This window comes from Frieseomelitta varia, unplaced genomic scaffold (assembly GCF_011392965.1).
Source record: "Frieseomelitta varia isolate USP_RPSP 00005682 unplaced genomic scaffold, Fvar_1.2 scaffold_189, whole genome shotgun sequence".
In the NCBI taxonomy this organism is placed as follows: domain Eukaryota; kingdom Metazoa; phylum Arthropoda; class Insecta; order Hymenoptera; family Apidae; genus Frieseomelitta; species Frieseomelitta varia.
Genome location: NW_025109627.1, coordinates 405,451 through 431,285, shown reverse-complemented (window position 1 = coordinate 431,285; position 25,835 = coordinate 405,451). Strand labels below are relative to the sequence as shown.

The 25,835-nt window shown below is 35.7% G+C and overlaps 1 protein-coding gene across 1 annotated transcript in view; it reads left to right on the top strand.

Annotated features, from left to right (window-relative positions):
• Positions 1-312: 312 nt before the first annotated feature.
• LOC122539054 (nephrin-like) overlaps positions 313-25,835 on the top strand; it is a gene marked incomplete at its 5' end in the record, with an annotated part of 105,440 nt that continues 79,917 nt past the window's right edge. Inside the window, 2 exons of the mRNA XM_043673646.1 lie at positions 313-472; positions 5,838-6,011. Of these exons, the coding sequence (XP_043529581.1) occupies positions 313-472; positions 5,838-6,011 (334 nt within the window). The remainder of the gene's footprint in view (positions 473-5,837; positions 6,012-25,835) is intronic.

Here is a 25,835-nt window from a genome sequence, read left to right as displayed (position 1 = left end):
CAATTTGAAACAAGAATTATTTTATTTCAAATACTAGATTATGCGTCGGTCCGGTACACCAAGGACCAACCAAATTAAACTAACCTCGAAATATAGAAACTACTGAAATTATCGAGATCACATACAGAGCCACCAATAAGTTTCACACTTGGGACCGTGATACTGGGGCGTTGTCAAATTTAGAATTTACTCAAATTATCAAATTCATATATATATATATATATATATATATATATATATATATATATATATATATATATATATACGTATATTCATATATTGTTTGCCAAATATTAACGTTCGTGTCTTTTTTCCAACGATGTTACAGGCGAAGGAGGACAATATTTCCGAGTGAGGCCAAGAAACAGCTCTGTCCTCGAAGGTGGTGAAGTGACGATACCCTGTGAGGTCGGAAACAGAGTTGGCATTGTACAATGGGTGAAAGATGGCTTCGCTTACGTCATACAACCGAGTAAGTAAATCGACGTTTTCCAATTTTCAAAAATAGATCCAGGCTAGATAAATTCTAGCTGCAAAAATCTACTAAACCTTGATAACTTTACATTTACAACATTTTTAAGTGTACGTTCTATTTATGAATGGTTCAAAAATCAACAAATTTCATCGCGAAGAAATATAAATAATAGAAAGTAAAATAGAAGTAGAGGAGATAATAATGTGAATAATAAAAGAGATGAAAGAGACACGACGCGTGTTTTACTAAAGATTTGCGAATTAAATGACTCAAGAACGAATAGTCCTCCTTGGAAAAATAAAATAAAATGATACCCGAGGCAAGTTTAAAACTCGGAAACGTCACAAAATAAAAAGTAGAATTAGTAAAAGTAAAGAACAATCCTTCTCTGGAAGAATCTAAATCTATGTTACTAGAAGAAAATGTAGAAGAAGATTCCGTCAATAGTGAAGAAAGGAGAAGAAAGCACGACGTACCAGTGAAGAATACAAGAGCGAAACCAACTTGCTCGGAATAAGAAATGAAATAGAAGATTCGGGATCTCCGAAATGTCGCCGGTTTTAATTGCCACGTGAAGCTGCTCGGAACCCAAGAATCTCGCGAACGAACGTCCGCCTCGCCTCGATTTCGAACAATTATCAACTTCTGCCCAGATGGTCGAGGACAAAGTAAAAGTAGAGCGAGCGTTTGCGCGGACAGTGAGGAGAACCCGCGGAATTTTCTTCGCTATCGTCCACATTACAGAATCTTCGGGAAACTTCGTTTCGGTAACTTCATCTTGCCCGTTCGTTCATTAAAACGCGGGCCATTAGTAACCGCGACCGGCAAATGAGCAGAACTGTCTTAATATTCCCGAACGAAATGATCTGATCTTCTTGCTCGACGTGCGTATAATATCAAAGGTACAATGAAACGTATAAATACATTGAACCTGACTTGCAGGTGCACTCGTTTTCTTTTTTCTTTTTTTTTTTCATATAGTATTCGAACCTAATGTAATTAATATAATTATAATTTGAATATATAAATATAATTAATATATATAATTATATAATATATAAATATAATTAATTGTATAATATATAAATATAATAATACATGTAATTATATAATATATAAATATAATTAATATATATAATTTGAATATATATATATAATGAAACTTACGTGTCAAATTTAACTTGTATAAAATGTATACAAGTATATACAAATGTATACAAATGTATACGTTGAACTTGATCTGCAAGTGTGCATTTTCATTTTTTATATAGCGTTCGAAATCCGTGAAACGAAACTTATCTATATCAAATATAACTCGTATAAAAGTGTATACAAATATATACAAATGTATACGTTGTGCATTTTTATTTTTCACATAGCATTCGTGAAACGAAACTTCTATCTATCAAATATAACTCGTATAAAAGTGTGTACGTTAAACTGGTACGTCGAATTACGTACGTACGATGAAATGTACGAGTGTATTCGTTGAAATATATTTACACTTTCGAAAATAGCATTTCCGAAACACGTGAAACGAATTTTACATGTCAGATTTATCGTATATAAAAAATGTATGAACACTGTTCCTTTTGAGTAGCATTCGAAATCGACGACAAACAAAAATTTAAATATCGAGACACGGTTCCGTAAATACGTACATACGTGCATATGTATACTTACATAGTAGACTTGATATCCCTCTCCTAGTCATTTTTCAAAAGTGTCGCGAACGCTGTGAGAAGCCTCACCCTCGTCAGTGTCACGGTTTTCAGGTCTCTCAGCGATGGTATTATTTGATTCTGGCTCTCGGTAGTCTGTGCCAGGAAGAGAGAGTAATTAGAGCCACGACTATCGAAACCCTTTATTAGCCACCCTTTTCTTTCCTCGTCCGTCACTGCGTGGCCTAAATTTTTCAACCGAATTTCACGTGTCTACGTATATGTGTGTGTGTGTTGAAAAAAAGGAAAGTAGAACAAAGCTTGAAACAGTCATTAGGAGAATTGCTTCGTTGAAAATAGCAGGTGAATTGCAGAAATCGCGTACAATAGCATCGAGGTGCGAAGTATAGAAATTGGATAATGATCGGTTTGGCACGTACGAGAGAGAAAATAATAAATGTGACATTGAGAATCGTAAATTTATTATTGTAGATAAATCGGCAGTTGAAAAGATTTATTAACTATCTAACAATAACTTTACAATTACGCAATTATGATTAAAATTAATCACGGCACTGTAAAAGGATGATCGTAATTGCTATAAATGCTTGAAAGTTCGAGACGAAAGATATGTTGCCGTTTTGTAAATTTCGAGCATAATACAATATCAGATCTCGATACGTCGAACTGCAAATGAATATCGATTAATGAATGATGCCGTAATGATGTAATATAATATGACGCAGGATATTACGTCGAGCTATAGCCATAACAGACGAATCATAGTGAATACCCTCGTCTTCGAGCATTTCTACGATATCGTGATATTCGAAACAACGGAGCATTTGCTTCACTTGCGGAAAAAGGATGGGAAAATGTACTCCACAAACTAACGTTGCAATATTAAAAACGTATAATGACGTTTAAAAACAAAGATAAATTGCGGGGGAGAATGTCCTGGACGTATTTCCAACTTTGTTGCGAAGGTAATTTGTTGGCAGCACGTATCGCGTAATTGCTTTAATATTTTTATCGTTACTATTCGAAATACGAGAGGATCTTTTCGAATTAAACGAGAAAGAAGAGGCACCAAAAACAGAAAAGAAGAAAAAGGAAAAGGGAGGAGAAACCGAATAAAAATGCGACTTAATAATTTTGAAGGAAATTGTTGCTGCATGCCCAGTAAAAAAAAAAAAAAAATAAAAATAAAAAAGAAGAAAAGTCGAGCGTTGCTCGAAACAACTTTTGCTGGAAACAATTTTTAAAACATTGAACGAGGCGAAAAATTATAGAAAGATACAGCTTCTGTAAACGTGTAGTTTGTAAAATTTGTCTGACAGTAGACCGTCCATTTTCACTTTGTTACGTACTCTGTCTTTCTCTATCTCTCTCTTTCTCTCTTTTGCTGTTTAAGAGCGCAAATTTCTCGTTGTTATATAGTTTAATAACGTCTCTTTGTTACTTTAAAAAATAGTACACTGCAAGATCTGGTCGTTTTGTAAATGAAATTGATGAAATTTCTCGTACACAAATCTATTTGCAATCTTTGAGTTATGCTACTTGCATCCTGTATTGTTTCAACTATCGTATAATTAATTGAATCAAATTGCAATAGAATTTTGTTATATTAAATCCTTCATTTATTATCTGTTTTATCATTTTTATATATACAATTCAACTATGCCATTGTGCGCAGCTTTGAGATATTACGCCAGTAAAATGTGCGAACAAGGATATTTTCAGCAAATAAAAGTAAAATATCGTTCACAATCAGCTTAAAAGACTAATGCGAAAATTGTTCTATAAAGTCGTGAAAATATTTCAAATCAATACACGACCGATGCACACATTGGAAAGATCTGAAAACTCTGGGTTGTCCAAAGAGACTAGACTCTCAGATTTTGAAGAAGCGAATTAAAAATCAAGCAGAATATTACGGAAGATTTTAATTTCAAGACGATTTAAAAACCACGAGATCGAAAAGTCAATTTATCGAGATTTTCGATATATAATGAAGGAGATTTTTCGATAGTGTACTCGTTAGAAGCAGCGTGGGCTGTTCGATTTTCAAACATCTGGCCGTGGCAAAGTAAATTTTTTGACAGAGAAGGCAAGATTGACAGAAGGTAATGGCCGCCATGAAGCCGTGCCGTTCTATCGATTTTGCATACATCACCGCTTTTATCAAAACGCAAGTGCCGCTATGTGCCAGTATTGCCCCGTGTGTCTTTACTCTTTCCATACAGAAATGCTGTTCGTTTAGTTTACGATCCACCTTTGAGCTTTGAGATATATACCGCCTTAACCACCGTCGATATTGAGACTTGCTTTTCATTGTTATGCTCGCGAACAATTGCGCAATAAGCATCGAGGAGATCGTGATATCTCGCGGGTGATATCGGAATAAATGGATTTCAGAGGAAATCTCTTTTCTATTTGTGCTTATAAAAATTTCTGGAATATTGAGCTATTTTAAGATTTTTATTTTATTTTATTTTTTTTTTTTGTTTCTCCCTTTGAGACTAAAAATACGAAATAAAGATAAATTTAATGGTAACTGTAGTATGAAATAGTGTTGATAATAAGAAAATGTACAGATGAAAGAAGTACGAAGTGACGACGGCAAAATACGAGAGAAGGAAACAAACAGAGAACCGATAAAACGATATTAAACAAGACGTTTTCCTTTTTAATCGAGTGAAACTGGATTAATACGATCCTTTCGATGACATAAAAGAAGTTAATTTGATGAAAAGCTTCTTCGGAATTATCGATGTATTTTTAAATTGAAATATATTTATATCGAGACGATCGAGATAATTTATATCGAGGATGTAAAATAAAAATCGTTCCATCGTGAAGTAAGAGGATTTCAGTGAAAAACCTTTGTGAAAATGTTTAAGCTGCAGTAATACCTTTTTACAATTTTGCTCGTTAGGACTGTAACAACCTCCAGTTTGTTAGAAAAAGGAGGAAGTTGAACGTAATGCCGTTTCTCCCCTCGATCGAGACATTTGACATTTCCTCCCTCTTCGTCCAACGCGAACAGTGTTTTCTAGCCTAAAGTAAATAAAGAATTTTCTCCAATTCGTGAGCTGTTGATTCCGAAGAAAAAAAAAAAAAGAAGCTGAGAAACTTAACAATATTCCGTTACAAAGCACAATAAATTTTTATAACACATTTAACTTCCCTATTATTTTATTGTTTCATCATTTTATTTTTATGACGCATTTAATGTCTCTAAGTTAAACATACTTATCGCATTGCTTTAGTCCTCAAATATAAAAATTAAAATTATTAACATATGCGACAATTACTGATGCTACTGAGACGATAATTATTAAAATCGAATATTAAACAACACATAATATGTAGTATAATAGAATACTAATAATATAAAATATGAAATATATGTACACAGTATATAGTATAATAGAATACTAATAATATAAAATATGAAAATGCTTTAATTAGCGATAACAAAAGGCTAATATCAAATACTATATAAAACGTGAAAATACTTGATTTAGTAATTATTAATAATAATATATGTATGTATGGAAATAATACTGAAATGTATTATCTTCTTTTCGCTTAAATACTCTATACGAACATAGGAAACATAGGAATTTTAAAATGTTAAATTAAGTTCTCCAAACTTGAATTACGTTTAAATTGACACGTTGTTTTTGATCACGCAGGTGGAGAAATAGTCGGGCACCCACGATTGAGACTGATAGGAGATCAGAACGCCGGTATCTACAACCTGAAGATCACTGACGCTTCTTTGACCGACGATGGCGAATATCAGTGCCAAGTTGGGCCGTACATGCGCATTAAAGCAATTCGTGCCAATGCTCATCTCAGCGTCGTCTGTGAGTACACGACTATCTTTCTTTTCAATTTTCAACGTTTCAGTATATATATCGCGTCTATTTGATGGACGTCGCCATTTCTCTCTCGTTTCTTCGTTCATTTATCGCTTACTCGCTGATTTTGATGGGAAGGTGAAATTTCGCGGGAAAAGAAAACGAAAAGAACGGAGGGAGAACGGAAGGTTGAAAGATTTAGTTGAAAAAGTTTGGCCAGAGTTGGAGATTTATGTTATAATATAATTTTGATGATTCCGGGGGAAAAAAGTTTCAGTCTGGAGGAAGTGTTAAATTGACGAGCATTCCTGAAGTGATTAAAAGTTTCCTTTACTTCCCTGAGTAAAAGTCCCTTTTTTTGTTTTTTCTCTCCAAGTAACCACTTTCCCGCGAGAAAAAAGAAACCCTTAAAGAATATTTTGTTTAACGAAAAAAACGAGAACCCTTTTCCTCCTCGAAGATTCGGTTTCTAATTCTAATTTTTTAACTCCTCGATAAAGATCTTTCTTATGTTATTGAATTGGCGAAATGCGTATGAAATATATTTCCTTCGAACTTTTCCTACAGTGAGAAGAAAACATTTCCATATAAATTGCACATGTTCGTGTGATTTTCTTATATGATTTTTTTTTTAATGCATAAATTAGTTGAGAGCAACTGTGATAGTCAGCCAAGTTCCAAGAAATTTTAAATTTCAGAATTGATCATTCATTCAAATCTGGAGCAACGAGATTGTCGATAAGCAGCCGAGAGGAAAATATAAATTTAACGAAATATACTTCGAAGAAACTGAAAATCTAATATTACATTCAGCAATGATGATTAATCTCGTGTGTGCTTGCCTGATGTTATATCTAACTTGTTAATCTCTTTCCAATTACGGCGGGGAACTTGCGACTTTCATTTTTGCTTTCACCTCGTTCTTTGAAATATTCATTTGAAAGCGACGTGCAAAATTCTGATTAAACGTCAGATATTCTTTCTTATTTCTCTCGAATAACCAAAAGCTTACAGAACGTCCCTTGCTCTCTTGTTTCCCCTGCCATTGTCCCGCGTGAAAAATGAAGCGACACCTTGATTGCCATTACGCGAATAGCTATAATATTATACAAGATACCTCGCGACACGCTTGACACCAACACGAATAAAAAGAGAGGTTATTCTCGAAGCAAAAAACGCGGTAATTCACAGCCCACACGAGCATTATTCATTAGGTCCATTAGCGTCTCGAAACGTGGTTTTGGAGGAAGATTTAAATATCTTTTAAATTCTAAACTCGGTATGAAGTTTCCTACGTATGAAAGATCTTGTAAATTGAGAGAAACAATTTATTCCTTCTTATGATTTGTTCTATATTATACTTTGTACATCACTTCTATCAGTCTTTATGTAATTGTAAGTTTCAACTTAATTTATTCCAACGCATGTGCACCGCTAAGTAACATAAAATTTAAAAAAAAAATGAAATTGCACTCTTGTAACGATCGATGATCGTTACTGTAATTACAGTTAGTGGCCGTCGAAAATAAATCACAATAAATGCTAAATGTATGTCCTATCTTTGACAGATTTATAATTACTAGAGTCATTTCTGTATACGTAGCAAGAATCAGATTTTGCAGATTCTCAGCTCTGGTAAAAATTACTGTCAAAAGTATTTGTATAGTATGAAAAAAGGTAGTGTAGCAGTCGTATATAAAAAGAGAATATATCGTATATATTCAACGATAACAACAACAACAACAATTTCACTGCTGCGGTAAAAATAGACAAAGGAGAGCCATCCCGAAGCGAAATTCGACGCTATTTAGCCAGCCTGAAATTATTAACGTTTAGGAGGTTAAAGTTGATCAAACGGCGGCGCGAGCAAAGCGGTTTATAGCTCAGTTATTCGAGGCTGCATTCACGAATTTCATGACACCGTACGAATCGGCCACCGGTTCGCCGAACAATAGCTCTCCTGCGCGTTATTAAGAACGCTTCGACGAGTCCGGGAGCGAACAGTCGGCGGTGAAACTCTGCCGAGAAGTTCGATACAATCGCGCGCGGATTCCCGCTCGAGCCTGATGCGGTCAACTTCGCGCGCGTTAACAAAGACATTCTCCGGGCGAAACTTATTGGAAAGTCGCCGCTCGAAAGTGGTAAACCGTGATTAGCGACGACGTGGCGTTGAGCCTCCGGATGCTTGCCTAGCTGAGGAACTAGTTAACCAGAGTTTAGAAAACCACGTCATCATCCCCCGGGTTCGATCCGCGAGAGCCTTTCACGGAGGATCGAACGTAAAGTTTCGCGAATTTGTTCCTTCCTTCCCTCTATCTTCGCTGTTCTTCTTCTTCTTTTTCTTCTTCTTCTTCTTCTTCTTCTTCTTCTTCTTCTTCTTCTTCTGCGCCTTTCAGTAAGTGGCGCGGCATTCCGAAGAGAAGATTGAAAACACGATGAGATCGTTTTGGGGAAAGCAGAATATTTTGGAAGGGAGGCTCTTGTTAAAAGTGTCTGGGAGAAACACGATATTTTATTTAGACGGAGTGCGATGTTATGAACTATCTACTAAGCTTCCGAAGGTGTCCGAGTTGAAAATTATTGATTGGCACTCCTGTCAATTGGATGCGATCTTCTTCGAAAACAGCAAGTAACAAGCTTGCTGTAGAAGATAAGATATTTAGAATAAAGATCGCCGACGCGCGAGAATATCCGTCTAGTCAGATAAACCACGTACGTAAATACAATAATCTCACAAACAACATCTAAAATCTTGCCGTTCACGCGCACGTGTCTAACTGCGAGAGAGCTGGACAATTCGTTTATAAATTTTTACCTGAAACTCTCGGCGAACTCTTAAATCGGACGCGAACTTTAGACATAATTTACAAACAGTTCCTTTAAGCGAGTTACGCTTAGAAATTGGAAAATTTTATTTCGCGAAAAATCCCGCGACAGTAAAACCTTACTGCTGACAAACCGCCGTGGACCTACAGTTTGAAAGTTTCGAAGACTAAAGAAACGAGAGAGAGAGAGAGAGAGAGAGAGAGAAAGGAGGAGGAGACGGTAAGAAGTGTCCCAAGGCGACAAGGAAACGTGGATCGTGGTTGGCCGTGGTCACAGCTTTTTCGAGGTGCCGCCGTCTGCTTACCCTCTCGTCCCTCCTTCTTTTATTTTCCTGTTGATTCTCTTCTTTTTCTTCGCCAACGCCTACGGCCACGTGTACCAAGCGCAAGCAGCGACGACAACTCGGCGGTCAACTCGTTTTCCACGCTTTTGCGGAAGCCACCCGGCGGCTGCTGGCTCACCGGAAGGCAAGCAACGGCAAGTCGACGACGATGAACACTGTGTCATCCACTGTGTCGTAAAATATTAAAGGCTCGTTCGAACAGAGAGACGTCGTCCAAAACACGATATTCCTGGCGATTTCAATCGGAAAACGCTTCCTCGTTTCCGGCGAGGCCGGCCGTCCCCAGTCCTCGCCGCACGAACCAATAATAATCGGCCATTTCGGTGGCGCGCTATTTGAAATCGATTCGAGACGTCGCGTTCGACGGGCTTAATGGGGAATTTTATTACACCGTTCGAAATCTAATACGATTCGTGGTGGATTGAATATTTTGACTCGGCGTGGAGAACGCGACGATTCAGCGTTGGCGATTTTAAAGACAATGAATCTTTAATGGCGGGTGCATGCTCGTTGATATGACTTTGTCGTCGGCCATGACATTTCAAGTAGAATCTCATTTGTTAGATTCATATGTTGTCCTACGTTGCGAAACTTTGATCTTATTAAAAAAAGTCACGATCCACTTTGGCTCAATGACAATTCGTTCAGTTACTCATTGGTATGTATTGGAATCATTCACTCTTTTATCACAATGTCGTATTTTGTATTAAAAAATGTCTTTTCATACATCGCGGAAATTAAAACGAATTGCTAGGTTTGAATTTCAGAAGGTGGATTCCTTGAGACCAAATTAAGACCAAATTGAGAATGAGACCAAATTAATCGTGCCATTTCTCAGACTTATATTTTGTTTTTTATTTGTTCGTTTAATTATTTCAGATTTGTTTCGTTGATATGACTTTGTCGTTGACCATGACATTTCAAATAGAATCTCATTTGTTAGATTCATATGTTGTCCTACGTTGCGAAACTTTGATCTTATTAAAAAAAGTCACGATCCACTTTGGCTCAATGACAATTCGTTCAGTTACTCATTGGTATGTATTGGAATCATTCACTCTTTTATCACAATGTCATATTTTGTATTAAAAAATGTCTTTTCATACATCGCGGAAATTAAAACGAATTGCTAGGTTTGAATTTCAGAAGGTGGATTCCTTATTGAGAATGAGACCAAATTAATCGTGCCATTTCTCAGACTTATATTTTGTTTTCTATTTGTTCGTTTAATTATTTCAGATTTGTTTCGTTATACGATTAAAGGTATAGAATCCCGATTTATTTGGCCGCGTTAACGTTTGTTAGTTTTAATTAATCCGATTTGAAATCGCTTGAAAGCGTATTACGAGTTCAAGCGAGCGTGTTAACGAGGAGGTGAAGAGTTCCTCTTTGGTCCCTCGCGGAGTTAATGAACATTTCACTGTTTCTTTTGAAGATTACCGCTTGTAAAGCGCAAATCTAAATCTTGAGGAAAGAAGTGCGATAAAGGCCGGTAGGTGTGGATAATGACATTGTTTTGTCATCGTTGTGAAACTAACGGCAGTTTAATGCAAGAACGTTAACAGTAAAAACTTTCCTCGAGAAGAGGTTCAAAATTCTTTTTATCACTTTCTTTGCTGCAACCGTTGCGTTAAACAAGTTTCCCGTAACGGTGCTCTTTAACATCTTCTTCTCGTATCATCGAACACTTTCGGGAATTTTCAAAATTCCCCTCCAACATCTTGGAAAATTGTATCAAGAAACATTGAATTTAAAGTATTAATGTATAAAATTTGTTATGGAATTAAGATTGCAAAATAAAGTGAATAAATATTTCTGAATTCTGAATAAAGATAGTCGAATATAAATATCTAGTAAATATAATAATAAAATTAAAATTAATAAGTAATGATTAATGATAAAATTAAAACGAACAATAGCGAACAAAAATACTTTACTTCTGTTTGCTATTATCGTCGGTATGATATATTAGCAAAAATTCCGCAAGTTCCACAAATTCAATAAAGTTCAAGTACCTACAAAAATAATGTACACAGCAACAATTTCCAATAACGAGTTATGCAATAATAACGCAAGAAATCTAAAAATATAAAAATTCGAGAATCAGAAACATATTGACAGGCAATTCCTCTCTTCCTCACCTTATAATTCCAGTGTAAATATATATAATAAAATAATATAATAAAATTACAAAATATCATAAATATATTAGAAATATTACTTTTATAAGTATATTAGAAATATTACCAAACGATAATCAAAAATCAAAAAAAAAATAGCTGACATAAAAAAAAGGAGGCTTGTCTTTAGATGAGAAACATTTATCCGTCTTGAATCAGATATATTTCATGTCCCGTATCAAATACAATGGCAATATCTTATTATCGTATAATTCATCATTGGAATTTGCTTTTTACAAAAAAAAAAAAAGGTAGCTGATTTTCCGAGTGTATCATTTTTCACGCATCATAGCCATAGAAGGCTAGGTGCGCCGAATCCACTTCTTTGATCCACTGTATCTCTTATGTACGAGTACCATCATCTCCAATTTCTCACTCGGGGAACTTCAAAAGATGACAAATCACTCTCGAGGGGATCGAGAAATTACGCGGACCATCGCATCGCCAGTGAAACAGTCGCGTGCTGCCTTTGCCCGTGAAAAACTGATGTGTCGTTCGCCGTGTCGTAAACTCTGATACGAATCCGTCTCGCAGCGGGCGAACGTCGCATCTTCGATCCATATATACGCGATGATGGCTGCTCCTACGTGAGCCAGTTGAAATCACGCGCGAACAACAACACACACAGTGTGTTCTAGCCCCCCTTCGTCGGTATGACATCTTTGTAAACGACACGGGGTTCGCGTGTCCGACCCCACGGCTCGTACGTGTCCGGAAAAAGGAGCCGAGCAAAAGACGAAGACTCGACGGACATAGGATCGAAGGGATAAGGACACGGGGAAACTGATACGAGGAGCGTTCGATCGATGGAAAGTCGGCTGGGAAACTATATCACCTTTTCACGGATAAATATTTTATGAGATTCAATCCGGCACCTTTCTATCTGCTGCCGGTATCCCGGTTGTTCCCCCTTTTGTTTTCCCCCGGCAAACCGCGTGTCTGCGTCCCTCATACATTCTCGCCCAAAAGTTTCATCGTTGACGAAGGTCTAACAACAGTCTAGAGCAGTGACGGCGAGCCTTTTTTTGAAAAGTAGGTCAAATTTTGTTCATTATTTCTTTTGGTACTAGCTCGTGGGTCACTAAGCCAGTGGCGTCACTTGGAGGATGGTTAAAAACTACTTTTCTTTGATTTTTATAATCCTCTAAGAAGTTTACGTGTCCTTTTTGTTTTACAACTTTTACTTTTGAAGAGTGAAGAGCAAAGAAATAATTTGTCGACGTCAAAAAATTTAAATCATGCCCATTTAAATCACCCCTGCACTATACATTAGATATATATACTTTATTTCTTAACATTTTTTATTGCCTGTTTTATTATATAAAAAACTAGCAAAGCTACCCATTCTGAGAATGAGATCTAGTGTGTTTTTCTAGTGTTTATTACATCTGTTTAATCGTAAGCGCTATGTAAAATTTTTTGGACACAAGTAACTCATATAACATTTAAGACTTAAAATACCTATATGTATACATAACCAAGTCGTAAATCCTCCATAAAACGCAATTATGCATTTGTTTCTCACTTTTAAGCTTCAACCGAACACTTGTAATTTTCTCAACATTTTTTGAAAAGAGGGGTTCGAGAAATAATTAAAATTCTTTTATATACATGATGATAAGTTTATAAAAATCAACGCGTGGGTCATAGGTCCAGAGTATAATAGTTTAACTTAATAGAAAATTGAGTAATAATAACGAGAAAAATTATATAAATAGTATAATTTAATAGCGAGCGTTTTTTTTTCTGTTGGTAAATGTTTAATCTAGTAATGTGATTTAATTTATCGTGAATTTTAGTAATCTAGTCTGTACAGTAGTCTTTAGTTTTCTGATAGCTAGAGAATGCAATGGCGCATTTTGTGATTAATAAAATTCTAATAATAATCTAGATCTGATGATAATCAAGAACAGTCTTTAATTTAAACGAGCAAAGATATTCGTTCTACTTACGAATTGTATCATTTTATAATTTCTTCTAGTTTCAAAGTAGAATAAGAACCGATGTGAGATTCTTGAGCAAGAGTGTACCGTGATACTGAAACGACACTTTTTCAAGAGTGGAAGATTAAGTATGATGGAAAGGGGAAGAATAGAAGGAAGATGGGAAATGTTTCTAAGATATGTGACGAGAAACGATCGGATTCATTCGTTTGAATGGGAAATTTATTGGAATTTCGAGGTAACTGTAATGGCTGGCTGTTTAGATTCCCTCGACCCCTTTTCAAATCACCGTCCACCGTCTCATCTCGATCGATCATTCGTACGAGCTCTGTCTTTCCCGAAATTTTCTCCCCGCCCCTAGATTGACGCATGAATTATTCATAGAATAAAGAATAACATTTGCAGAGAAATAGCTTAGCAAGTGATGCTTTTTGAATATTCTTGAGCCTCCTGTATAATTTGTGACAGATCTTGGGATACTCGGTTTGAAACGTTTGAAACAAATTTTTTATTAAACACATTGAAGAAGCTATATTCAAGCTGATGCAAAAATAAATGCCAAATACGTTTCAACGTGCTTGTTACGTATAAATATTGAAATAAAATTCTTATTTTACCATTGCTGCCATTTTTAAACGAATATTTGGCGAATAATACGACTGTCGTACAAATACAAAGAGTAGTTCGAGCGATTCTCTTAGAGCACAACTTAGATAAGAAGGTAAAGTCTCGTCAGGTTGCCATTACGATAAGCAAAGGAAATTAGAAACAATGATGATCGCGCGATGGAACTCGAGGGTGAGGAAACAAGAAAGGGAGAGACGGGGAAGGGAGTGACGTTACCGACTAGATGATTGTTTTCCACGACCTCGGTTTTTTTTTTCCCTTCCCACTATCTTTTCAGAAACGTGTAATTACGTCAGCCAATGTTCTTCAGGTCCAATTTTCTAGCAGTAAAGGAGCAGCGAACGGCTGCAAGCGCGGGCATTTATTACTCTTTTCGGGATACTTTCTCGTCCTCGGAGAAAGATTCACTGTTGCGCGTCTCGCACTTTCTCATTTCTTTTGTATCCCCGCGGGGACGATAATGGACAAGGAAAACGAAAAAGGATCGACCGAGCCGGAGGCGGTCTGCCTTTCAACCTCAATTACAACCAGTTTAATAACTTGCGGATCATTTGATCCTCCACGGGACCCCGAGAAGGGAAAAGAATCTCGGGTTACTTGATAATCCCTCGTTTATCAATTATCCGATTAACTGTTTCTCTGATTCGAACGTATATATCGTGCAAACATTTTGTGACGGTCGGATTTTTGATTGGATTTCTCAACATTTTGTGTTCGAATGTGTACACACTTTTCTCTCGTGATAATTGAAGACATATCATTCGATCTTCCACGAGACCCAGAGAAAAGAATCTTTTGGATTCGAGATATCAGAAAAAAAAAAGAACACAATCGAAATTTATTACAAATCTGTTACAATACAGTTTCAAAATTTACTAAACTACAATGCCTGATCTTCTACTCGAAAATTAATTCTCCCTCTGCTAAAATGAGAGTATATCTTGCATCAGTGAAAATCAAAAAGAACACAATCGAAATTTATTACAACACAGTTTCAAAATTGACTGAACTATAATGCCTGACCTTCTACTCGAAAATTAATTCTTCCTCCGCTAAAGTGAGAGTGTATCTATTTATCAGCGATCTGTTTTTTAAAAGTAACGCAAAAATTCTACTACAAGAAACAGCTAATCGCTCTCTTTGTTACCTTCGCGAACGAAGATATCTTTTTTTCTGCATAAAGAAGAGACGAAGAAAGAGAGAAAAGACGATCGCGAACAGAACGAAGGAGTAACGTTACAATCCACGAACAACAAGGCCAGTGTTTGAAAATGAAGAGCGGAGGGGGAGTGAAAGGAAAAAAAGAGAAAGAGCTGCAGAAAGAAAGTTGGTGTAACGCGAAGTTGAGGGCAACTCTTATAATTGGCGGGGATGAAGTTCCTTGAGGAGCGTCGCTCCATTTACAATCGCGGCGGGTTCTCGACTTCGGTTGTTTCAGTTTCGCGTTATTTCCCTGGGAACAAGGGCGACCGAGCGAAAACGAAGGCGACAAAGGCGACAAAACCAATTACTTCCGCCCTCGTCCGACGACGCTCGAATTCCGTGAATGAAAAGCGCAATAAGTATAGTTGGTGAACGTCAAGAAGAAACAAGAGAGAGAGAGAGAGAGAGAGAGAGAGAAAGGAAGAAATCGGCTAGAACTAGAAGTAAGCTCGCGTTATATTAAGGCTTTTATTTTATCACTGGCAGAGCGTGTGTGTCTGAACTTGAGAAAGGGAGAGAGATAGGAAGACGTTGAGAAAATGAAGGGAAGGAAAGGGTACGGAGAGGAAATTGCGTGTTAGTACTAAGTTATTCCATTTCGAGGATCTTTAAACCCCCGAGAACACGATGGGTTTTGAACCATTTTTATGGAAATTGTTACTTTATTAGATTTGTTACAGCAACGTGTTTCCACTTTCAACAGATAATCTTATAATCTGTCGAATGTATCCTCGAAAAAATTAATTATACCGCGAGTAATGATAAGAAAATTCCAAGAGTAAATTTGAAAAACAACGTCACTGCTTCCTCTGGCCATTTCGTTTATAAAGTTGATCGATGCAGCTTCCCCAAGGCCAAGTTTCGATCGATCCCTAACTCTTTGAATATACCAGCGAGAATTTTCACTATTTTTCTCTCGCCAGATTTCACAATTTTGTACGTAACGGTAGAAGAAAGAAAGGAATAAAGACGAAAGAGGAAATTACGTGTTTCGCCAACGAATCGAGGCCGATGGTGTACGATTTCTAAATAACTGCTGATCGTATTTCCTCTCTTTAACGGTGGTCCGTTCGAAATTTTCTTGGAAAGCTGTCGAAGCGAAAAAAGCCTCGTGATAACGGAGCTTGGAGCTCCGTTGGGAGCGAATCGATTCAGCCGGTTGCACACCGCGTCTCTATTTCCCGTTCGCGAAAAGTCGTTGCCCGTGTCCCGAAAATTGGATCAATTTCAATATTTCGAAACATGCGTCCGACCAGAACGTTGCAACTTCTCCCGCCCCCCCCCCCCCTAAAACGTTGCGACACACGGAGGAGAACCATAGACGCCGCTGTTTCCCTTTAATTCGCCAAAATTTCGGTTCGTTTCGAGTTTCTTTTTTTTTTTTTTCGCGGGAGAATTCGCCTATCGAATGAAAACGACACAAGAGTCCATTGTTCGTTGCAGTTGCCTTGTTGCTTCGCACTGTGAAAGTCACTTGCTGATTACCGAAGTGAAAAAGATAAGAAGTTATTTTCAGCAGCTTGAGTTTTCAAGAATTGTGCAGCAATTGTTTGAAAAGGATAGGGACAAATGAATCGAGATACTAGAAAGGACATTCTACAAGTGTGAAAGCTTCGGGCTTGCCAAAGAAACGTAAACCTATATCTCGATACCGTGGATTTTGTCCGAATCTAAAATGTGAGTCTCGACGAATTTTGAGGGACGAAGTCTTTCGCAAAAGAGGAACAGTCGAGGAAAATTGCGAAAATGAAATACCTTTCTCTTTTACTTTCGGTGGAATAATCGAGACGAGTCTCGCCGGTAGACGTATTAAGAATTAAGATTTCAATTTTCCCGCGGTGGACGATTTTTCGCCGGCTGGAATGACTTCCGTCCAGCCGTTTCCCGTGGAACCGTAAAATTCGATATCCTCCAGCTTAACAAAGTGTCAGGGAAGTTCGCCCGTGATATTCCGTTGCCCACGAGATCCACTCGAGCGTGTTGAATTTTTTATATACGCCCGGTATATATATATGTGCGGCCTTTCGATCTTTCTCTCTTCGAATTCGCGTTCGACCAAGCGTTCCTCGGACGACTATGCTCGATGGTAAGACGCTTTCGTAACGGACGAGGCTCAGAAATTGCTCGGTTTGAATCCTGACAATAAGCAGAGTAGAAATTATTTCACTTCGAACTGTTTTTCGGGTGAGTTTTGAAATTATTGTAGCGTAGTTTAATTATAATGTAATATTATAATATTATTATATATATTATTATTATAATATATATAATTATAATGTAATATTATAATATTATTATTTAATTATAACGTAATATTATAATATTATTATATATATTATTATTATAATATTATTAATATAATATGAAATTATAATATAATATATTTATGGTATAATTAAATATAATTAATATAACATAATATAATATTATTATAATATAATATATATATGGTATAATTAAAATCTCGGAATGAAGCGTTTGAAGGGGATTTAATCCGTGACAGAGTGTTGCATGAATCATCCAAGATGCTTAAAATAATTAATTTACTTGTCAGAGATTCAAAGAGAATAACACATTGGAATATAATTGATATGTATGATAAATATATCGATAAGTAATAGTTAAAGATGAATGCATCCTTAATTATTATACGCTCCTTTTTGGATGTCAAATTTTTATTAACGCTCAAAGGATCGAACACTTAGTTTAGATAGTGACAACAATTATTATAGAATAGAGTGACTCTGTACAGCGCTCGAAACGAATGCAAATGAGAAACTGATCCGTTGAACTCAATGACTCGTGCACTAAATAGAATAGAGAATAGAATTCATCTTAATCCGAACTATTTTTCTAATTTCGAAAACTTTCGCGTAGAGCAATTAAGAGTTAATAAAATCATTGAAAACGAATGAAAATTGATAATCGAGCTGCTAAGCTAGAGCTAGTAATCTAAATGTAAACAGTGAACATTTTGAAACGTAACGTAAGTATTTTGCGCGCTTAGTTCAGTTCAAAGCGTTCCTTGAAAACTTCTTCGACCACAGAATGACTGAAATTAGTCGTAGAACCGTTTGCAGCGGTTCGAGATTAGTAGTCGACTAGTTGAGCGTTTAATTGTCGAAATAACTGGGTAGAATAAGGCGGTTTTGTGCAATTTCCGGCGGAACGAGTTCAATATCCATTGTGGTTTCTATGGATTTTGCTGTAAACGATACATATGGTTTAATATCGGCAGCAATATTGGTAGAAACTATCATTTCACTCACGCGATTCGATCCTATTTATATTTTATGTGACATTTCCGTCCTGTCCTCGTCAATAGAATACACTTTGCTGATGAAATTTGCATAGAAATCCATGAAACGCTATTTATTGGCCACATATCCGTTTAGTTTGCCGTAAAATTTGCAGATCTAGTTCATGCGGGTTTAGATAACGTTTTAAGTTGACTTTCAGTCGTGGAACGACGTTCGATAGCTTGTACCGAATGAAATTAGTATACCCAAATGCTCCGTTCATTAAATAATTTATCCAAATTCGAAAATCGGATAAAACGGGATAACCATTTCGTGCTCAAGACTCGAATATCATTGTAAATGCTAACTATGCGTGTTGCTTTGTTTACAATTTTCGTAGTTAACAGGTTCAGTGTCACAGTGATCGCCAATTTCTATATATAAAATTTCTATATATAAATATTATTAAATTTTTATATATAAATATTATTAAATGATAATTGACGTATATTTTTATAAATTTAAACGTAATATATATATATATATAATTTTTCTATATAATTTTTATAAATTTGACGTAAATTTTTATAAAAATAAAACTAATGTTATCGCAGATTGAACCGATCTCTTCTAGGCGTCTTGTTTTAATTTTATTTAATTTTATTTATTGAACAACCCTTTATTTCTGTATAGGAAAGGAAATTTTATTTTCTATAGTCTTCACGAGACTAATGTCCATTGCTTGTTAAATAAATAAAGAAAACACGGATGAATGTCATCGGGAAAATGATTTTAAGCAATCTTATAATAATAGATAAATACTATCTTATAATAATAGAAATAAATACTATAATTGTATAGTACTATTTTAGTAATATACTATATAGTATTATACTATATAATATTATACTATATAGTATAATACTATAATTGTGTAATAGAAAATATTATAATTGTATAATACTATTTTAGTATTATATAGCATAATATTATACTATATAATATTACAATATTACTGTAATTGTACAATAATACTATAATTGTATAATAGAAAAATATTTTTCATTGCCCTTCTGTTGTAATATTTTATAAATTAAAATATTTAAAAATTTAAAAAAGGAATTATTATTATTATATATTTAAAAATTTAATAAATTTAAAATGTTTAAAAATTAAATATTTAATATTTCCCCATGGATAGAAACTAACGTGAACTCGACTTGGCGTGTATCAACCACTGTTAAAATGCCGACTTCAAACGAATCCTTGATTCTCACGATTGTCGCTATCGTTTTTACGCTCGGTATTACCTTAGGCTAATACCGTCAAGTAACAATTAGAGGAGCTCGAAGAGCAGAAACCGCCGGAGCCCCCGAAAGATTACGCGTAATGCTCTTAAAAAGCAGCAGGTAATCGCAAAAATTATGGAAATTATGCTAACGTTCGCTGGCAACAATTCACAGAAACCGCTGAGAGTCCGCAGGAGGACTGTTAAGTCGGCCAAATCGGTGCAAGTTATTTGCCACGGTGAAATTTCTTTAATGGTATTTAACTCGCCCGTGGGGAATTGCCCGTTTTCCGGCTTCTTTCCCTCATTACCTTTGAAATTTCCACTCGTGATGGAATATGGAGTGTACAGCTGTACACGACGACGACGACGAAAGCTGGAAAGGTTCATTCTGTTTGCGATGAAGTTGAATATTCACTCTGATCGATAGTGAATAGTCACCTCCCCGTTCGAACGTGGCCAATTTCTTATCTTCGGTTGTTACGAACTTGTACATTTAATTGGTAAAGGAAAGTCGATGTTACGACGTGAATAAAATGGTTAATCGGTGGGCGTAATTTGAGAAAAGATCGACGAGGTTTCGTAGTTTAAACGGCGTGGAAGAAATCGGTACAAGATGAGAACTCGTCGTTTTCTAAATGGCTGTAACGCGAATTTTATAATGGCCCGATGGTTCTGATATTATTCTAGTAAAAACCATCGGACGAAAACTAGTAATTTGCGTGTAAATTTGTAATTTAAAAAAGATAAAATATTCTTGCGCGATCAGATATGTAGAATGTACAATTTTTCTACAGAACCATAAAACGATGGCTCTCACGTCGATGAGTGTTCAGTAGTAAAGACGAATATTGTATCGGACGATGTATTTTTCCTTCAGTTTGTCATCGCTTTAGCACCGTCTAAATTCAATTATTTGTTCCATTTGTTCCATCGATGTGACATTTAAAATTCTATTTCGTATTGTTTCAAATCATTCGCAATCCACTGTTACACATGAATTACATTCTTCGCGTCATGATGCTACCTGTTCGATGTCTAAATATTGAAAAGTCAACTAACGTGTCACTATTATATTAAACTATTATTATATTAAAGACTATACCAAATTAAACTGTTATTAAATTAAACTATTATCATATTAAAGACTATACTAAATATACATAAATATTATACTTATATTATACATAAATAATGTACTTATATTAAAGACTATACTAAATATATATAAATATTATACTTATATTATACATAAATAATATACTTATATTAAAGACTATTATCATATTAAAGACTATACTAAATATACATAAATATTATGCTTATATTATACATAAATAATATACTTATATTAAAGACTACATTAAATATACATAAATATTATACTTATATTATACATAAATAATATATTTATATTAAAGACTATACTAAATATACATAAATATTATACTTATATTTTACATAAATAATATATTTATATTAAAGACTATACTAAATATACATAAATATTATACTTATATTATACATAAATAATATACTTATATTAAAGACTATACCAAATTAAACTATTATCATTTTAAAGACTATACTAAAGGTACATAAAACTAAAAAAAAAAAAAAAAAAAAAAAAAAGAAAGGAGAAATGAGGAAAAGTGAGGAAATAAAGAAGTAGCGTACATTTAACCTGAAGTTGACAGCACGTGGATCAATGTCGCAGTGAACAAATTCGCATAACGCTTTCGACAACGTGTAACACAGCCATCTCCAAAGGAGTCGGAGAGTGGCAGAAGTAACCTTTTTTACCGTGTGTGCATTTGACAAGCTCGCGTAAGAACTGGGCGAACGTCGGCGAGGGAATTTCGCGATATGCCACGGCCTCGCGCGCAGCATCTTGATCGTCGTTTTATCGTCGAGTTGCACAGCTTGCACACCGATATCGAGTGTCAGGTTGTGATTTAAATCGCGAAACGGCCAGCCGCAAATATTGACGGCAACTCGGCGACTAATTTTTATCGAAAACACCGGTAATTTATTTGCCCCGGCGACGATTCGCTCGCGAGATTTTTATGAAAGTCAAATATTTCCCCACGATCCTTTAATGGAATATTAAAACGATATCTCCGTGAATCGGGAATTATCTCGGTGAAACAGGAAACTCTGCGACACTACTTTCAGGTGATTTCAGTGTAAAGGAACGGAAGCGATCGTTGGCCGATGATTTAGAGTTGTTTGGAACGCAAGGAAGTTAGTTTAATCAAGAGAAATAGTTTGTATGGGAAATTTTAATCGATTAATGCGGAAGTTGCACTCGATGTAAACGTAATACTTTTTTAAATTCATAGTAAAACGAGTAAACGTGTTCTTTAATACGTTATACAATGGCAGACATAGTGATCGTACATGTTGTTTTGAATTTATACGTGCTTTATTGTGTGTCCGGAAAATAAAATGTTTTATTAAACTTTCCAAAATACATATAATGTTTAATATAAATACTTATATTTATATATAAATGTAATATAAATATTTATATACAAATATAATACATTACATGAATATTTATATACAGATATAATGTATTGTATAAATATTTATATACAGATATGATGTATTATATAAGTATTTATATACAGATATGGTATATTATATAAATATTTATATACAGATATAATGCATTATATAAATATTTATATACAAATATAATAAAGTATATAAATATAATATAAATATTTTATTTTATTAAACTTTCTAAAAACTTTGAACATTGTTTATTACTCGGAAGAATGCATGTTTTCAATATATACAAGTTAAAAATTAACTGTCTTTTTTTTAGTTTAGTAATAAAATGAGAAACGAAATACAGAAAATTGAGTTTTAATAAGGAGAACACAGAATTTTACTTTATTTTATGCCGAGACCATAAATCATTTAATATTCAATCGTGAGTTTGACAAAAAGAACTCGCATCAGCACACGAGTAAATATTTATCACAGAAACGTCAACAACTTGCGAAACTACTTTCTTTCCGTGAAACTTCGAAATTGCAGGCAGACAAAAATAAATTAGGCAAATCATTTATCGTTCGCCTATTAAACTCGAGCACTTAATCGTTCGTTCGTGACCCAGTTTCGCGTCCAGAAGAATCAGGTTGCGCGAATCGTTGCGGTAACTCGCTGCGAGCGAAACGCAAAAAAAGCTAGAGGACACGAGGCAACGAAGAGGCGCTTCAGTTTGCAAAAAAAAGAAGAAGAAGAAAAAGAAATAAAGAAACGCCATCAGAGATTCACGATCACCATTGAACTGAACTCACGTTTTAATTGCAAATATTAAACATATTCTGCCAACGTTGCTTCGCTTTGACACGAGCGCTCGACTTCGCTGTAAAAAACGATTTCAAAAGTAAATTTGAAATTAATTTGACCTCGCCTTAAAAGCAAAAAGGAAAAGAGGAAAAAGGGGAAAATTTCGCATCCCATTTCAAGTGACTTTGTGGCGAAATATACGTATATCCGAAAGAATGTATATCTCGCACGGAAATGAATGTATTTAACGTTAGTTTTAATGTAAAGAGAGTTTTCAGTAGTGCAGACCAACGTCGGATCGGACGACCGTGGTTTTATTTCAGTTTATCGTTGTTGTTATGGGATATCGCGTTGTTTGATTATTTGCTCGATTCGCGTAATCGGTTTAATATTTGACGCGGCGCACGTGGAAAATTCACGTCTACGATCACGCTCGTTGTTATTAATCGCCGTTGTTGATTAGCTGCGTTATAATTGCATTTACGGCTACGTTGTAACGCACGGACGTTATTATTTACGTTCCATCGTAAGTATTTGAAGTGTGCGCGAATTAAATATTCGACGCGAGTTGACACACTCTCTACGCTGCGCGTTTTCTACAAATTTTACAAGCATCCCGGGAGAATTTTCGACCAAAAATTACTGCTCCCACGCATGCGCGCATCTCGTATGCATTCGCGCGTTACAATGAAAAATCACGCAACGAGAATGTTAAAAAATACAGGAGATGTGTTGCAATTTCACCCGTTGCGATAAGAATATATGAGACGTGCGAAATGTTTGATGATGACTTTAACCGTTTAGAATGGGACATTGTAAATTAGGACGTGAATCGTATCGGTAAATTTGTCGAAGCAATTAATCTGTGTATCTAGGACAAAATAGTGAATAATTTGTTCTTTGAGATTTATATCGCTCGCTGGTACAATAAATCTATCCGTTTTGTTAGAGCACGGGTTTTACAACAGCCGAGCACTTTTATATACCAGAGTTACATATTTTTCAAATTTTAAATATCCCCGGGCACTCTCAGTGAAAACATCGCTCCGTACGTAGTTAAAAATTCATCCCTCTGCTTACTTTCCGCGTGTGGCGATCAAATTTGCATAAATGTTAGACAGCGTCTTTCACCGAGCGAAGAAACAACGCTCGACTCCATTGCTGAATGCATTGACGCGCAGCAAGGTTCCTAGGCGAAGATAACAAGACGAGAAACGATCAGATAAATGTCCGAGATAATTTCGAATCTCGAACTTTTCTCTTTTGCATTTCCGTAGTTTCCGAGGGAATTCGAAAATTGGGATCTCCCCCCTCACGTGAAACAAAGCGAGACAAAAGAGAGGGGAAACACGCGCGCGAAGCAAAGCAAAACGCGAGGCAACAGGGCAAAGCAGATACAAGCAGAAGCGGAGTGGAGCCGAGCAGAGAAAGCGGCGCAAAGAGAAACAGAAGGTGAGAGGGAACAGAACGGGATAAAGCGAAGGAAAAAGGAAAAAAAAGGAGCAAAGCGAGGGGAGATAAAGTAAAGCAGAGTAGAACGCAAGCAAAGGAGAACCGAGTTAAGCCGAATTGAACCGAGCCGAGCGAGGCAGAACAAAGTAGAACGGGACCAAAGTAAAATAAAGAGACATTTTTGTTTCGCGTTATTTTCTTTCCACAAGGTGAGAAATTTACGAATCTGAAAATCCTCGAATCTGTGATAACGCTCTTAACGCGTCGGAGAAGAGAGCTTGCGATTCCCCCAAAATCGAGTCGAAAGTTTCTTTTCGATCGATCGAAGTTTTCCTTTTTCTCCTTCGTTAATTAAAACTCACCATTCCGTCCATGATTGGATTTTCAATTTCGCGAATGTTCAACTTCCACGTATTGCGTAAACTGCATTGTAAGGTTATAAAAATTTGAGAACACTCGGCAACGAAAATACCTGTGACGATTTGTGAACTGAACAGTAACTTTGTCTTTTCGGAAGGAGAATTCAGTAGATTCTGGAGCTTTGAAGCATTTCGGTTGACCAGAGGAAAACCTCGAGAAACCGGCATCGTTGATTGAATAAGGAAATACCTCGAGAATTTTCGAAACCACATCTTCGACGTGACCGAGAGAAAAGCGCGCTGCTAAGGTGGCAAGCTGAAAACATCGAACGAGCTTAGAGTCTCGAAATAAAAAAAAAAACGTGGCTACTTTCTTTGTCCCGAAAATGTTGACGAATTGCGGTAAAATATTCTCGTCTTAAGAATAGCAAAGAAAAATATGAACAACTTTCTTCGTCAAAATATAGTAGAAATGATGCAATTGCGAATTTATTTAATAATTTATCAGATCCTGAATCTTCTTCGAAACGTTCTCTTGAAATTGAAATGGGTGTTGGACTGTGAAAGTATTTCATCAATTTTCTCAGCAAATACTAATATACCAACGTTCACAAAATTACTACGTAAAAAATAGTCAAGTTAAAATAAAAGATATTTAAAACAAATAAATATAATACCTAGATATTTGCTAATTCGTAACATTTATTAGCAATGTAACAAGTATACCGCTTTGTCAATCTTCGCCAACGATGAAACGAAACTCACGAAAACAAAAATTTACAGAAAACCTTGTCTATCCTCAGAAACAATCGACACGATTACACTTTTCAAATAATCGAAAAATTGCAATATTTTCTCAGTTTTGAAGTGTATTTCGAGTATAACCCAGGCAAAGCAAATAATAAACTTATTGCTTGTCAATAATTTCCATCCAGTGATGTCGTACCGACGAGTTCAGAAAGAAAGCGACGAATTGTTGCATACGACTCGGTCGCTCGTTACGGTCCGCAATCAGTTGCCAGCGCAATGCGCTGGAATGACGTGCCACGCACATCAAGAGTTTCTTT